At 41.0% G+C, this 13,898-nt stretch overlaps 1 protein-coding gene across 1 annotated transcript in view; it reads left to right on the plus strand.

The window, feature by feature from the left end:
• LDAH (lipid droplet associated hydrolase) overlaps positions 1 to 13,898 on the plus strand; it is a 103,825-nt gene that overhangs the window by 22,682 nt on the left and 67,245 nt on the right. The window contains 2 exon segments of the mRNA XM_044445157.1: positions 12,977 to 13,041; positions 13,043 to 13,141. Of these exon segments, the coding sequence (XP_044301092.1) occupies positions 12,977 to 13,041; positions 13,043 to 13,141 (164 nt within the window).

Here is a 13,898-nt window from a genome sequence, read left to right on the forward strand (position 1 = left end):
ACTAGGTTTAGCTATTATAGTAAGTGTTTGTCATTTTAATCCGCTCACATTCATAGCCTACCATGCAGATAGCGTTGCTTCACTGAAACTTGTTACACCAATTCACGTTTTATACGTGCCAAGTTTGCAAATACTGCACAAAGTGATCTACTTGCCTGTTTTTGTTTAGGGGTGAAATTGGCAGAGAGCTAACTTTATGTTACCTTGTAATACTTCCAGAAATACTTGGCCTAAAGAAAAATATGTAAGACAAAATTTGAAAATTCAATCCCTCCAACAAACTAGCAAGCTGGATCTGTTACATATGAAGGAAACTACAGGATGGTGCCCATTTACATGGAGACGGGGTGGTTGGTATGGCACGTGTCTGCTCTAGAGGACTGGACAACTGTGGAGCACTCACACTGGCAATCTGTGGCTGCTGTCCTATCAGCCTTGGCTCTCAAATGTCGAGCTAACAGGGCTGTAACTCCCTAGACCAGCCTTCTCCAACCTGCTGCCCTCCAGATGTTTTGGACTTCAACTCCCATAGACCCCAGCCAACATGGCCAATGGTCAAGAATGCTGGAAGTTATAGTCTAAAACATCTGGAAGACACCAGTTTGGGGAATGATGCCCTAGGCTACTTTTCCCTTCTGCTTTCTTTGGTCTTCAGAAATAGAACAGCTAATGATTCTGAACTCATTTCCAGGCCCCATTGAGTTCAGTCAGGTTGCACACATTTCCTTTTTGATAATGTTCCTTTGTTATCCTGATCTGTGGCTTCAACCCCCCCCCCCCCCGTTTCACAGAATGTCTCATTCCTGCTTTCCTTTATAAGCAGAGAGTAGCTATCAGAGGCAGCAGTTTTTATTTGTCTTCTTCAGGAGATCTGTGTTATGCCTTGTCATGAATGTAACCATGAGATAGTTTGCACAAAGGGTTACATTCTTGACAGCTACCTGTCCGGGACTTGAGAGCAAGTAGTCAGGGCCAGAGTCAAAACTCTTTCTCTTTCTCTCCTTCTTACCCAGCTGGCTGCTAGGGAAGGGACAGGATATCTAATTGCAGATTGTGCAATAAGGGAACATGAGATTGTGCTGGATCAGATCAAAGTTCTGTTTCCCCTAGTGGCCAGTCAGGTAGAAAGCACCCAACTAGTATGTGAGAGCAAAGGCCTTCTTCCAAACAAACAGCAGAATCCATAGGTATGGTAGAAGCGAGTAGGAGGCTGAGGTCAACTAGATGTGCAGCTGGTACTGAAACAGGCAGTAGCTCCTCCTTCACCGTAAACTCTAGCAGGGAACATAAGCATGTCTTGAAGTGACAACACTTGACATTTTCTTTCCACATCGCACTGGCTGTAGTCAGCTGGTGACAGGGATCCCTGGAATGTCATGCTTCCAGAACATAGATAAATTGGCAGCTGTCACATGTTTAACATCAGCCCTGGCTTGTCCCCAATAGAAAATGCAAAAGAAAGGTGAAAGGAGGGTTTACTAGAAGCACTAATTAAGGTAATATTTTGTGATAATTTCAAATGTGTGCATCTATCCATGCTGCTTCTCTGGGTTAAGGCCCCCTCGTGAACTTTGTAAGCTGCTATGGTGCTATTTTTGGTGTACACAACGTACTGTGTTTTTTAACAGTGAAATGTCTGCTTTTTACATAGACTGCCACAAACATATGAAAAAATAATGTTTTTACTACAAAATACTTTTGATATTTCAATGCAGAATGAGCTTCCTGTTTATAGAACTGCCCGCTATAAGCAATGATTCACTATGAACATTTTGCAAGATATTCGTCAACAGTGAGGTATCCCACATCAATGTGTATGTAGAGGAACTGGTTGTTTTCACAGTGTGTGTCAGGAACTGCCTCAGCACAGTTGTGTGCCCCATCTTGATGCTTCAGCCTTTGCTGCTCAGTTGGTCACTTCAGAAGTTTAAGGACACTTGGAAGCCTGAACAGTCATAATGAATCATAAGTACTGATCTAAATAATATATTTGCTATCACCACCTGCAGTTCTATTTCACTTTCTTGTTGAATTTCGTCACTGGATGACTGTTCTCAGGAAATGGGTGAACATTTTGTCCCAAACTGCAATGTGTGAAAACACACTTTGGAAGACACTGAAGGCCTTCATTTGCCCTCTGTAACTCTGTATCAATATCTATATCTTTGTTCAGGTTTAATTTTACAGTCAGCGTGATAAAATTCTGCAAATCACCCTTATACATAACAACATACACATTGCCTTAGGCTTGGCATCAAGAGTAGAAATGGCCTGAGAACTCTACCCAGCCTTCAGTGGGATTAAGCTGGAGTGAGGTTTTAGCTATCTGTCTCTGCAGTATTGGTGCCATGGTAAGGAAGCGGCCTGTTACATTTCTTTATATTACTCAGCATTCATGATCTAAAAATGTAGCAGTCCATTGTATTCATACAAGGGCAATGACCCAGCGATCCAAAGTGTTTAAAGGTCAAGTTAGGGTAAGGCATACTAATTCTAAGTCATGCTAATTCATTAAACTCTATTTAGTGTTCAGTGCTGTAAGCGTTCTGTAAATGTGGGTGCCTTTTTGGAAGATCAGCTGCTCCCTGCATGCTTCAGAGTCAGGTATTATTATTATTATTACATTACGTTTCTATAGTGCCCATAGTCAAAGCTCACTGGGCAGTTCGCAACAATCAAGTCACCCACCCAGATTTCAACCAGGCTTGACCCTGCTTAGGTTCCACATTGCACATATGGCCACTTCTTGGCAATATTTTGAAATACTTCATTTTAGAAGCACTGCAACTAATATTGAAGCACTAGGACTTTGAAGCATATTTCTTCAGCTTATCACATGTGTGAAGACCCTTTATCATCTAAAAAATAAATCACCCAACATTCTTAAGGACAGTACTGCTATCTTATCAGTATGTTGTATTTTCACTTAATACCATGTTATAATACAATGGTAGATTTGTTTAAAAAACAGACTTTATATATTAATATTTTCCTCAACTTTGTTTGCTGCTGTTTAAGGCTATATTGCATGCACTCATCAACATAAATTGGTGTTTACCAAAATACTTTGCCAATGGCTTGCGAAGTTTTGTTGCCAACACTCCTGCCCATCCTGGATTTTCTCAAGGAAGTGTTTGGATTAGTACCGCTTTCTCCCTTTCCCCATTGTAAGGCTGAGGTTCTTCATTGACCGCATTCCTCACAGTTTTGGGCCTAGATTTTTGGAAGATTGTTTATGGATAATTTTCAGCCTTTCTCTCCATGATATAGCTATGTTCTCTAAGTGATACCGTCACTCATAATTGGATGCAGATGGCATCCCAAGGAATGGGAGGGAAAGGAAATTTGAACCCCATGGTAAAAGAATATTTATGCCTTTGGTGTCCCAGTTTCAGGAGGCGTGTCACAGTTCACTGAAATGAGCAATGATAGTGGTGTTTCAGTATATATATTTTCCTCCAACTGCTTCTGTTGGACTTGCCATGGATTACATAAAACACGTGCAAACACAAAGCACTCTGCAGTACCAATAAAAAAGGTTAACATGCCAGAGCAGCCTGTGTAAGTGCCTTTATAGTTGACAGGCTTCTTTTTATGTCCCTGCCGTGTGCCTCTGTATCAAAATCACCCCGCCTAACTTCAGGGTCACTGTCATTTGTAGTGATGGTATACAAAGGTTTTGACACACATCAAAGACAGTGATTCTGTTGTGACATGTGGTTCCATCAAATGGATATTGACTGTAAGTACCAAATGAAAAAAAGCACAACTTGGAATTTTTGCAAAAAAAAAAAAAAAATCAATTTTAACAAGTCAGCTGACAGTTGTGCATTGTGTGCACTCATATTGTTCTCATAAGATGCAAGATCTATGCTTTATCTCACTTGTTTGCATATATGCCACTCCCCATGATGCGTGCAGCATGCACAAAGTTAAAAGAAACAAAGCTATATTTTTTTTCTATTTATTATAGCATTCCTAATAATACAGGCTACATGTATATGAACTCTAGAGGTATGCTTCTGTTTTTCGTACAAGGGATGAAACCGTCTTGTGCTTAGCTGTTCACTAGTCCTGTTTAACTTAATTATTGTATTGCACCTATTTATGAATATTAAGTCCATCAGGCTCTTAGGTAGACCATCTTAATCATCCTCTGCTGCTGCAGACACTTTGAGACCCAGCAAGTCTAAACCTCACCCGGTAGTGAACTGTCCAATTGAACTAAGAAAGTTTTTCCACCCCCAAATCATGATCATCCCACCTTACACAGAAAACCAGTATCATGCATGGACATTCTACTAAATTCCCCTGAAATATATGTTAATTGGTCCCTTCTCAATGGCCTCGCCCAGTGTCCATGATTTTCATAATATATTGATGGTTTTAATGATGGTGACTGTGAAAAAGAAAATACTTTTCAAATTTGCATTACAGAAAATAGAGGTTTAAGTGGGCCACTGAGACCACCAGCATTTTTTCAAGCAGTCCACAAAATTTAGTTTGAAATTCAGTGTCTTATTCTCACAGGAATACTTCTCAGGGACAGGATAGGAATAGCTGCACTATGTGGGTGTATCTAGATGGAGATATCACTCCAAGCATAATAAAATACATGCCTTGGGTTAAGGACAGAATATAGCTTTGGATATCCGAGATACACATTTCTCTGCTAAAACAGGGGATGCTTATATTAGTTCAGCTCTGAGAAAGGCACAGGATAATTCCTAAAGGAATTACATAGGATAATAAATATACCAAATTCCTACTGAACCTTGAATTCCAAAGTCAGATTCAGGAGCTAAAGTAAGGAGATAATTTATTTTCTTAATTTTTTTTATCCAGCTGGTTCAAATAAGTCCTCTGGCAAGGTACCTTTGTAATGAGATACCAAATGAACGTTATTCTTGTCAAGTGGAGCTAATAAGAGGAATGACAAAACTATGGCATTTTAACCATGTTTTTGATATTATTATAACTTTTCTATCTGGTAGCTGCACCCAGGCAGGCCCCAAATTGCTGGGCCAGGTCCTTAGTGTATAATAGACTGTTCCTGTACTCGTCTGCATTCTGAGCAGATAGATGAGATAAAGGAAGTGCAATTAACACCATATTAAAAACTGTGGACTGGAGCAAACAGATTTATAGCCTCTCACAATTACTCAGGAAGGCTGTTTCTGAGATAGGAGTTTGTTCACATCGTGTTCTTCCCCCTCCCATGCTTTAACGAGAGAGACATCCTTCATTTCATTTCTTTGTCCTATAATTGCAGTTAGTCTGGACTATGTATTTGTCATATACTCAAATGGTGGGTTACAACCTTTTGAAGGAGATGTAAAACAAAGCAGTAGCACCTTTTGAGAAGAGCATAGCACAAAGAAAATGGATGTATATTCTGGTAGTAACATAGTGATGGGAAGAATATAAAGGCGGGAATAGAAAAATAAAATGTATTGAATTCACTTTGAGTTTTTTTCCACATTAGGTCTAGTCCATGATTGTTCCTGTACTTGCCTGTGTTGAGCTCTTTCTTTCACTATAAAATGTGTTACGGCCTAACAAATGATTTTTACTGAACTTCAGAATTTATTTCTCCCCATCAGCTTAATGGTTAGAAAGCTAAGAATGTGGACTGGTTCACACATCACAATAAGCCAGCCTGAAAACAAGCTATGGGGGACTAGTTATGCACTGATTCACTCCTCCCAACAGAACTCTACACCTTGATGTAGGTTCTCTCCCACCCACCCACCCCATACTCCTCCCACTGATTCCTGGTACATACCCCAAGCAGAGATATCATTAACAGAGTAGAATTCATTTTGTTTTGTTTCTCACCTCCCTGGAATACTTGTGCATATTTAGTGTGTTTGTTTTTTCACCTTTGAGGAGTTTTGCAAAAATGTAACTATTTACAAACTTTTGGATAGATTTGCACAAATTTGCTAAGGCATGGTAACATTTCATGAATCTTCCTGAAGCTGAAAAAATAAAAAACGTAGCACAAATCTCCCAAATGGGGGTGGGAGAATGTTGTACAGTGGTACCTTGGCTCACGAATGCCTTAGTTCATGACCAAATTGGGTCGCAAACAAAAATTTCATTAAAAAATTTTCTTAGGTTGTAAACTCCGCATTGGGTGGCGGCCACGATCTGGCTTTCCTGCAGGAGCGCGCCAGTGATTGCGCCCGTCTTTCCTGCACAGGCGCAACTGCGATCTCGGCCGTCTCCCCACCCCCAGCACAATTGCACCCATCTCTCCCCCACAGTGCACCCACATTCCTGCCCATCTCTCCCCCCCCAGCGCGCCCACGTTCGTGCCTGTCTCTCCCCCCAGCATGTCCACGTTCATGCCGTCTCCCTGAATGCGCCGGGATGACGGGCACGTGCAGGGATGATGCGCTTGAGGAAATAGCCGCGCTCGTGCTTGGGGTGGGGAGGGGGAGATGGCCGTGATCTTTGTTGTTCTTTGTCACTTTGCTTCACATTTTTCTGATTAAAAAAATATAGTTACAGAACGGATTAACCTTATTTATGGGGAAATTTAACTTGGCTCACGACCAATTTGGGTCACGACCACAGTCCTGGAACGGATTAAGTTCATGAGCCAAGGTACCACTGTATTTGCATGAGAAGCTCACTGAAGGATGAAAAACATTTCACTGCTTAGCGGGAGGTGAAGGAGTAAGCTGACTAGTTTCAATTGAAGATGTAATAGAAAGTGGATATCCTTAGTGAGATTGTGAGGAACAACTGGGAGGTTTGCCTCTTGCCTGGCAGCGGTTTCCTGCAAGACATACACAAGCTGCCGTGCCATGTTTATATGTCAGGACAAGCCACTTTGAAAACAAGCCATCAGGGTGGCTTGTACATAGTTAACAAACCATGCTGATGTCGCTGCACCTGATTCAGGCATCACGACAGTCCGTTGTCGGTTCAGGCATCACAACAGCACTGACAGCTCATCATGGATTGTTATACTAGGGTTCTTTCTATTTGGGACAGTGTCAGAACCTTTGAGCCACATTAGGATAGGACTATGGATAGCATTAGCCTGTTGGTTGCTCCTGCCATGGAAAACATTCCCTTATTCAGAGCAGAGGCAGAGGGGGTGCCGAATATCAACTCATTTCCTTTGAAATACTTTCTTCCTCAGCTAAATTAGCGAGCCTAAAATCATCTAGGTGAGTTTTCTGATACGTGAGAGCTGATGAGACGCCATTGTGGCTAAATTTCTCCATGGGGTTTTTTGTTGCCGCAGCAGCCACCATTTTGAATATTTGGGGCGAGGCAAGGCTGCACTGAAGATTCTTGTTGAGGTGGGCTTTTGGGGTAGTTGGCAAGCCACCAGGAACCTATTGGCTGTTTTAGGGTTGTGGGTGGCCTTTCAGCCACCCTAACAATCCACACTCACTGGGTTCACACATAACAAGAAGTTACAGTGTGTCCCTGACATGTACCAAATACTCAAAATGGCAACCACAATGAGAAGTCCCTTGTGGATATTTACTCATGGTGGCTTCTCATTTTGTCAGACTGGGCCAGAGAATTGCAGGAGATAGCAGGCTGGTCGTGATACATCTTTAAGTGTCCATCCCCCTCTTAACCTTCTGTGTTAAAGATCTCCTCCTCCTGATGTCTTCACAAAGGCAGAGCAGCTCTCAAAGCTGCATTCATTGTAGCTGCTAATGTGTTTCCTTCTGTTTGCACAAGCTTGGTATTTAATTTGTCAGGCTTGGTGTAGAAAACAGAGGCAAGTCCAGATTTCAGCTTGGGCATCAGATACAACTGGCTAAACCAGGTCAGTCTAATTCCCCCTATTTGTAAGATGAAAGTTGGCAGCATTGGCCTATCGTATCCACCTAGAATCCCAGTGACTAGGAATAAGGGGGATATAAATAAATATAATATCATACTGGGTTCCTGTATGGAAAGCTAAGATAATAGATATGAAGTGCATTGAGCACATGGGAAAGGGTACTCACTGTGAATCTAAAGCAGTGCTATTAATTTTGATTCTTCCTGTAGAAAGTGCCTATCAGCACTACATTTTTAATCAGTATTAAACACAGAGCTTGCTTGTCAGTGAGAGAGATCAATAAGGTCTACATTTATCAGTTAAGAGGATTGCTCCCATGACATAGTATTTGAGAATCCCTAGTCACAAATGTTCATTTATTTGTGGAGGATACTTTTACAAAAAAAGTAATTACTCCAGTAAACACTAATGAGGAGTTTGTATATATTGAAAGTCAGAAGAACATTTCCCAGGGGTAGGACGGCTATTCTAAGGTCTAAGGGTTAATCTAAAACACAATGCTTTTAGACCTTGCTTCCTGATATCTGTAAGGGTTTAACATTTATTGACCATGCTTTCTCCTTATCCTCAAATCACCACCCCTCACCCTAGCAGAGAGAAATTAACTAGTATTCAATAATGAAAAGGTTAGGTTAAAAAACCCCTTGAGCTTTTAAGGTTATACTGTAATCCCCCCTCACCAACAGGTGTGTGCCTTCCAAAAGTGTATGTGCTAGTGTAAATAACAAATTGGCACTTTCAACAGCAGTGTGCTTAAACTCTCATGACAATTTCATAATGGGACAGTATCATAACATACAAACAGCAACTCCTTGTTTCTGTAAGACCTATACTACTTCATGTGCTAATAGTCCAGTAAAGTTTCAGCATTGGACTTTTTCACAATCCCTTGAAAATTAAAATGGGGAGCCTGTTGACTTCAAGATTTGTCAGAAGAAAAAGAAATAGTTTGGTAGGTGTATGGGGAGGTAAACATTTAAGTGCATGTGGTGTTAAATGGAACAGGCCATACAATTTTTCAGGTAGAACTGGATACACTTGCCCTTGAATCTAATGGTTGTTCATAATAGGTGCTATCTTCTTGATTTTATTTATTCTAAAATATTTCCATGCTGCCTTTAAGCCAGTAGGCTCTCAAGGCAGTGTACAATACAACATTTAAAAACTTGTGTAACCATGATTTTTAAAAAGCAGTAGGACATACATGAGAATGAGGGATCATCTCTTTTTAATAGTCAGTGAAAGAAAACTGAGCAAAACCAAAAAAAAAAAAAAAGTTTTCACTGATTACTGGAAAGTGAACAGTGCCAGAAATAGTCAGATTCCACAAGACTTCCACAAATAGATGCTGCCACAGAAATGGTTCCATGTCTCGTTCCCACCAATATACCCTAATTTAGTGGTGGGTCATAGTGAGGGCATGATAAAATACTGTAAGTGAGCTTATGTGAAGCTAAGTGGTGCTTAAGATACTGCATTATCAATTCACATGCACAGGGCAGAATGTCTTGTAAAATGTTTCTTTTCTTTTTTCCCCAACAAGCAGCCAAACCTTACTGTATCCTTGTGTTTGCATTAAAAGATTGTTTTTTATTGGAGCTAATGGAATTTATACATAGTTGGTTTCTTGAGTGTCTGCTACACTCGACTGGAATGATTGACACCACGAGCCACAAAGAAATTGTGCCAGCCCTTCCTTCAGTTCAGGTGTCTTTTCCTCGTCTAGAGTTACGTAGCTCTACAGCTGCTGCTCTGCCACTCGTGGAGAGACTGTGGGTCAGGTCCCTCATCTAATGTTGTGTGTACAAAACCTTGTTTTGTTGTTTCCTTACAGCATTCATATGGTGTCCTTTAGTTGTATTCATATGACATTTTACAAAATAATATAGTTAAATGCAAGTATAAAAAAGCTAAAAGCTACAAGTTTGAGTAGGCATAAAACAATCTGTATGAATAAAACTGCGTTTTGAAAAAACAGGAAAATTAAGTTTAGTTGCCAGGTTTCATAACACAGAGGAGATCTATATATAGGCAATCCTAAGTTTCCCCTGCTTTTAAAAGGTAGAAACTAGGAGAAGCATGCCTGAATGTGCATCTGATTTGAATATTGCTTCCTATGCGATACACTTGCTTGCCCACACACTGATGAATATTTGAACTGGACTTAAAATGGGGTCTGTTTGGTTCCCTTTCATCCTTTCTTACTTTACTTTGGCAAGTGTTTGTAAGACTTCATGGTAAGGAGACCAGTTGAGAAGCCTGTGGTTAGCAATGATGTGTTCCTGTCGGTATGTTTTATTCTATAGTTGTGAAGTATGAATATCAATATGCTTGCCTTGTATATGTACAGAACCTCTATGCTAAGGCGCAAGCAGTTTATCCTTGATTAGAGACCTTGTTCCTTAAAGTGGATAAAGTGAAGCATGGGACTTCTAAGGTAACGTAAAGTGGCAAGAGGAGGGAACATGGCAGAACTAGGAGAAGGTGATAGAAGCAGCCATCCAGCAGCATATGTGTAACAGAAAATACACTTCTAGGGCAAGACAGTAACCCCATTGCAAGAGAAACGGGAGAGAGGACAAAGTACAAAGCAACGGTAGATTTTGATTGTGCTTTGGGGCTGCTTCACCCATGCACACTATTCAGTTATAAGTTAATTGCCCAATATGGCATTTTTATACCATCCCTTTTTAAGCTGAACACAATGATTTTTAATGAGCATGGCCACACATTCAACCTTAGAGTAATCAAGTATAGTGAAATCTCATGCAGCAAACATGTATGAACCAAACTGTTGCTTTCTGGTACCCTCCTGCTATGCTCCAGCCAGCATGGCTAGGGATTTTAATCCAAAACATCTGGAGGATGCCAGCTTGCCAATCCCTGATCTAGACTTTCCATTTTTTTTCCTAAAGAATTGCCAGTACCCTTATGAAAAATCTCAGTTATACCACTCTTCCAGCAGTAAAAATTTGCTTCCTTCATATAATCTTCCCTTTCCATACTATTATCACCATACACAACAAGCTGTAAAATTCTGTGCATGTTTATTTAGGAAATAAGACCCACTGTTGTCAGATGGCCTTTATGTGTTGGTCAGCCGCCTGTTTACTTCTTTTTACTCATAAGCGTATGAGAAAAGTAATACCAGATCAGACCAAACCCTGTCTAGTTCAGCATTCTGTTTCCACAGTGGCCAACCAGATGCCTGTGGGAAGCCCATAAACGGGGGGAAACCTGAACATCTGGTTCTGTGAATGGACCATATTTCATTCAGATAATGAGAATGCTGGGTCGCCCAGGCAAAAGAAAAACACAGAAGAGTAGATCAGACTCATCTTCAATGAAGCATGAAGATGGAAATATCTCTTTAATAACTGGGTAACTCATGAATCTCAGACCAATGTCATACTCGTGCAAGCTTCTTGTATAATGTAACTTGTGTCCCCTAATTTATTGGTAGTAGGATAAATTAGATGATTAGCTCACACATACATGTGAATAGGCTATGGAATAGATTAAAAAATAGAGCAATGTGGGTAAAAATAGAAATTAGTTTGAAAACAATGTTTTGGCCTTAGGCCTTTGTTACAGAACTTTCTCATTTTCCATTACCTGTTCTAAACATACACACACAGGGACACACACACAGACAAACTCTGTAAGCAAAATGTTGCCTCTCATTTGCTTTTTTCAGTAGGTTGGTTAAGGGAGAACCTGGCAGCTTGCATGCATTTCTGTACATCCCCTTCCCTATTCTTCCTATTATCATTTTCAAAAAGCATAAATCATGCCAGGATGTGACTAAGCATGTCATTACCAGCAATAGTAATTGGCTTCCTCAAGGCTCTTTCTGGAGCAACCTCTGGTTTAATATGTTTAAGTTCTGAGTAAAAGACTGAATGCAAACCTGTAGAACATCGCTTTCTTGAAGAAATTATCATTTTAGACCCTACAGTTGCACTTTATGCTATTTTAAAGCAAAGCATGATAGAGAATAGGTTGTCTGAGGCTATACATAGCAACCTGATTTGAACAGTGTGATAACCCATCATGGGTAACAAGCCACAGTCATCTGAACCCAGACCACTACCTGCAGAATAGCTTATTTCCATCAAACAAGTTCTCTGAGAACCCATGGCCAGTTCTCGGGCATGTTTTACCTCAAGTGGGTGGCTGCATTGTTTGAACCTGGGTAACGAATCCCACTGCCAGTGAAGGGAAGCAGCCGGTGAGGCACAGGTCAAGAATGGCAAAGCAAATATCCTTGCTATGCTTGGCAGTCTCATCTATTCTACTGCCAGTGCTGCTAGTCACTGGTTGGTCAAGCCATTTTTTACATTTTTTTTTCCTAGATGGACTTACGAACTTCTAAAGGTCCAAAATAGGAAGCCTTGTCTGGGTAATATCTTGGGGCAGGGAGGTACCTGCTGTCAAAGTGCAGCAGGTGCCAGCTCTGGACATATATTCGTCATAGAAGGTGTTGGAAGGTGGACCACTGAGGGAAAGCGATGCCACAAGTGATCTTTACTTGTGAGAGGTGGTAGGCAATTCCCCCCTTTTACAGCAAGATCCTCAGGGTTTCAAGTGTCCCCACACATACATTCCTGTGTGTCCAACTTTTCCACCCATTCCCAAGACTCTAGGTGTCTTCAATTAGGGGCAGAGGAACCAGTGGGGTTCCATATGCCATTTTGAGCATTCTGGAGGAGCTGCCACTGCAGAGATCATGGAACGTAATCTAAAAATAAATAAATAAAATGGGAGGAAGCCTGAGTTCTGAGGTTCATGACAGAGTGGCTTTGAACCTGGTCTTAGTTCTCTCCGTTACACCATAGCAGATATATTCTGCTAAAATGGCATGAGATTTTTTCCTCGGATGTCATAGCAAGAATCCCTGGATCAGCTTTTAAACTGATGTCTTCCCTGTTATTGAATGTAATTCCATGTCACTGCCTGGAAGGGACACACTCTAGGTCCTGTGATACCTTAATTCTAATAGCACAAAACTGGCCTCTCATTAGAATGCCTTTCTTTCATACGTTCATCCATGACTGGTGAAAGATACACAGCACTAACCCTACAAAAAGCTAATGTGAATAAAAGGGAATACTTTGAGAGCAAAATGATACAAAATGCTTGTGGATTGTTTTATAGGGAAGGATGTTCCAGATGATGTCTTTGGACTTCGTGGGCAAATACAACATAAGCTGAGCTTCCTCCAAAAAAAATGTGCCAAAAGATGTGAAGCTTGTGCTTATTGGCCATTCCGTTGGTTGCTATATTATCCTTGAAATTATGAAGTACGCACCAGGACTGGAGGTATGTCAAAGCCACCTAAACATGCTGAACTCTTCTCTACCCCCAGCCTGTGTATTTTTCTAGCAATAATTTTAGTTTGTTCAAGGTGGTTGGGAGACCTTTGGGTTTATTTAATGGTTTTGCCATGCCTTTGTTGATATTTGTTGCACCTAAAATCTGATGAATATGTGGGATATAAATCTAAAAACAAATACCACGAGAGTTCCTGCTGGCGCTGAGACTGAGAGCTGATTCACACTTTACTTTTTGAACTCAGGAGCCCAAATGGTAGCGTACAGGTGCCTCTAGAGAAGCACGCATTTGTTTAAATGGCCAGTTTCCCTGCAATAAATGTAAACAAGGGGCGGGGGGCTGGTCCTTTGCTGATTGCTGACTATGTGTTTAGCAGAGGGAAGCCTGGCTATTTAAATGGTTGCCCCATTCAAAAGCAACCATACTTTATTCTGCCATTGAGTACAGCAAACCTTGCATCAGCACTAAGACATGAAGGCTGCCTCCGAGAGGTGTCACTTCTTCATGCTTACCTCATGAACAATCTGTATCCACGGCGACCCAAAAACCCACAAGAGGAAGTACAGTGGGAGTGGGCAAAGGGGTTCCTAATTATTGCAACGGTCGTATGTTTCTCTCAGAAAACAAGAGGTGCCTGGAGAGCATTCCCTCCTAGGAGCACGTGTTTGCTCTTTTTTCTGTCTGAGTCTGAAAACTCCAAGGGCAGCAGATGGAGGATGTCCCTGCTCAGTTTCTGACCTTCAGG

The sequence above is a fragment of the Varanus komodoensis genome, unplaced genomic scaffold (assembly GCF_004798865.1).
Source record: "Varanus komodoensis strain SLA01 unplaced genomic scaffold, ASM479886v1 scaffold47, whole genome shotgun sequence".
Classification (NCBI taxonomy): Eukaryota; Metazoa; Chordata; class Lepidosauria; order Squamata; family Varanidae; genus Varanus; species Varanus komodoensis.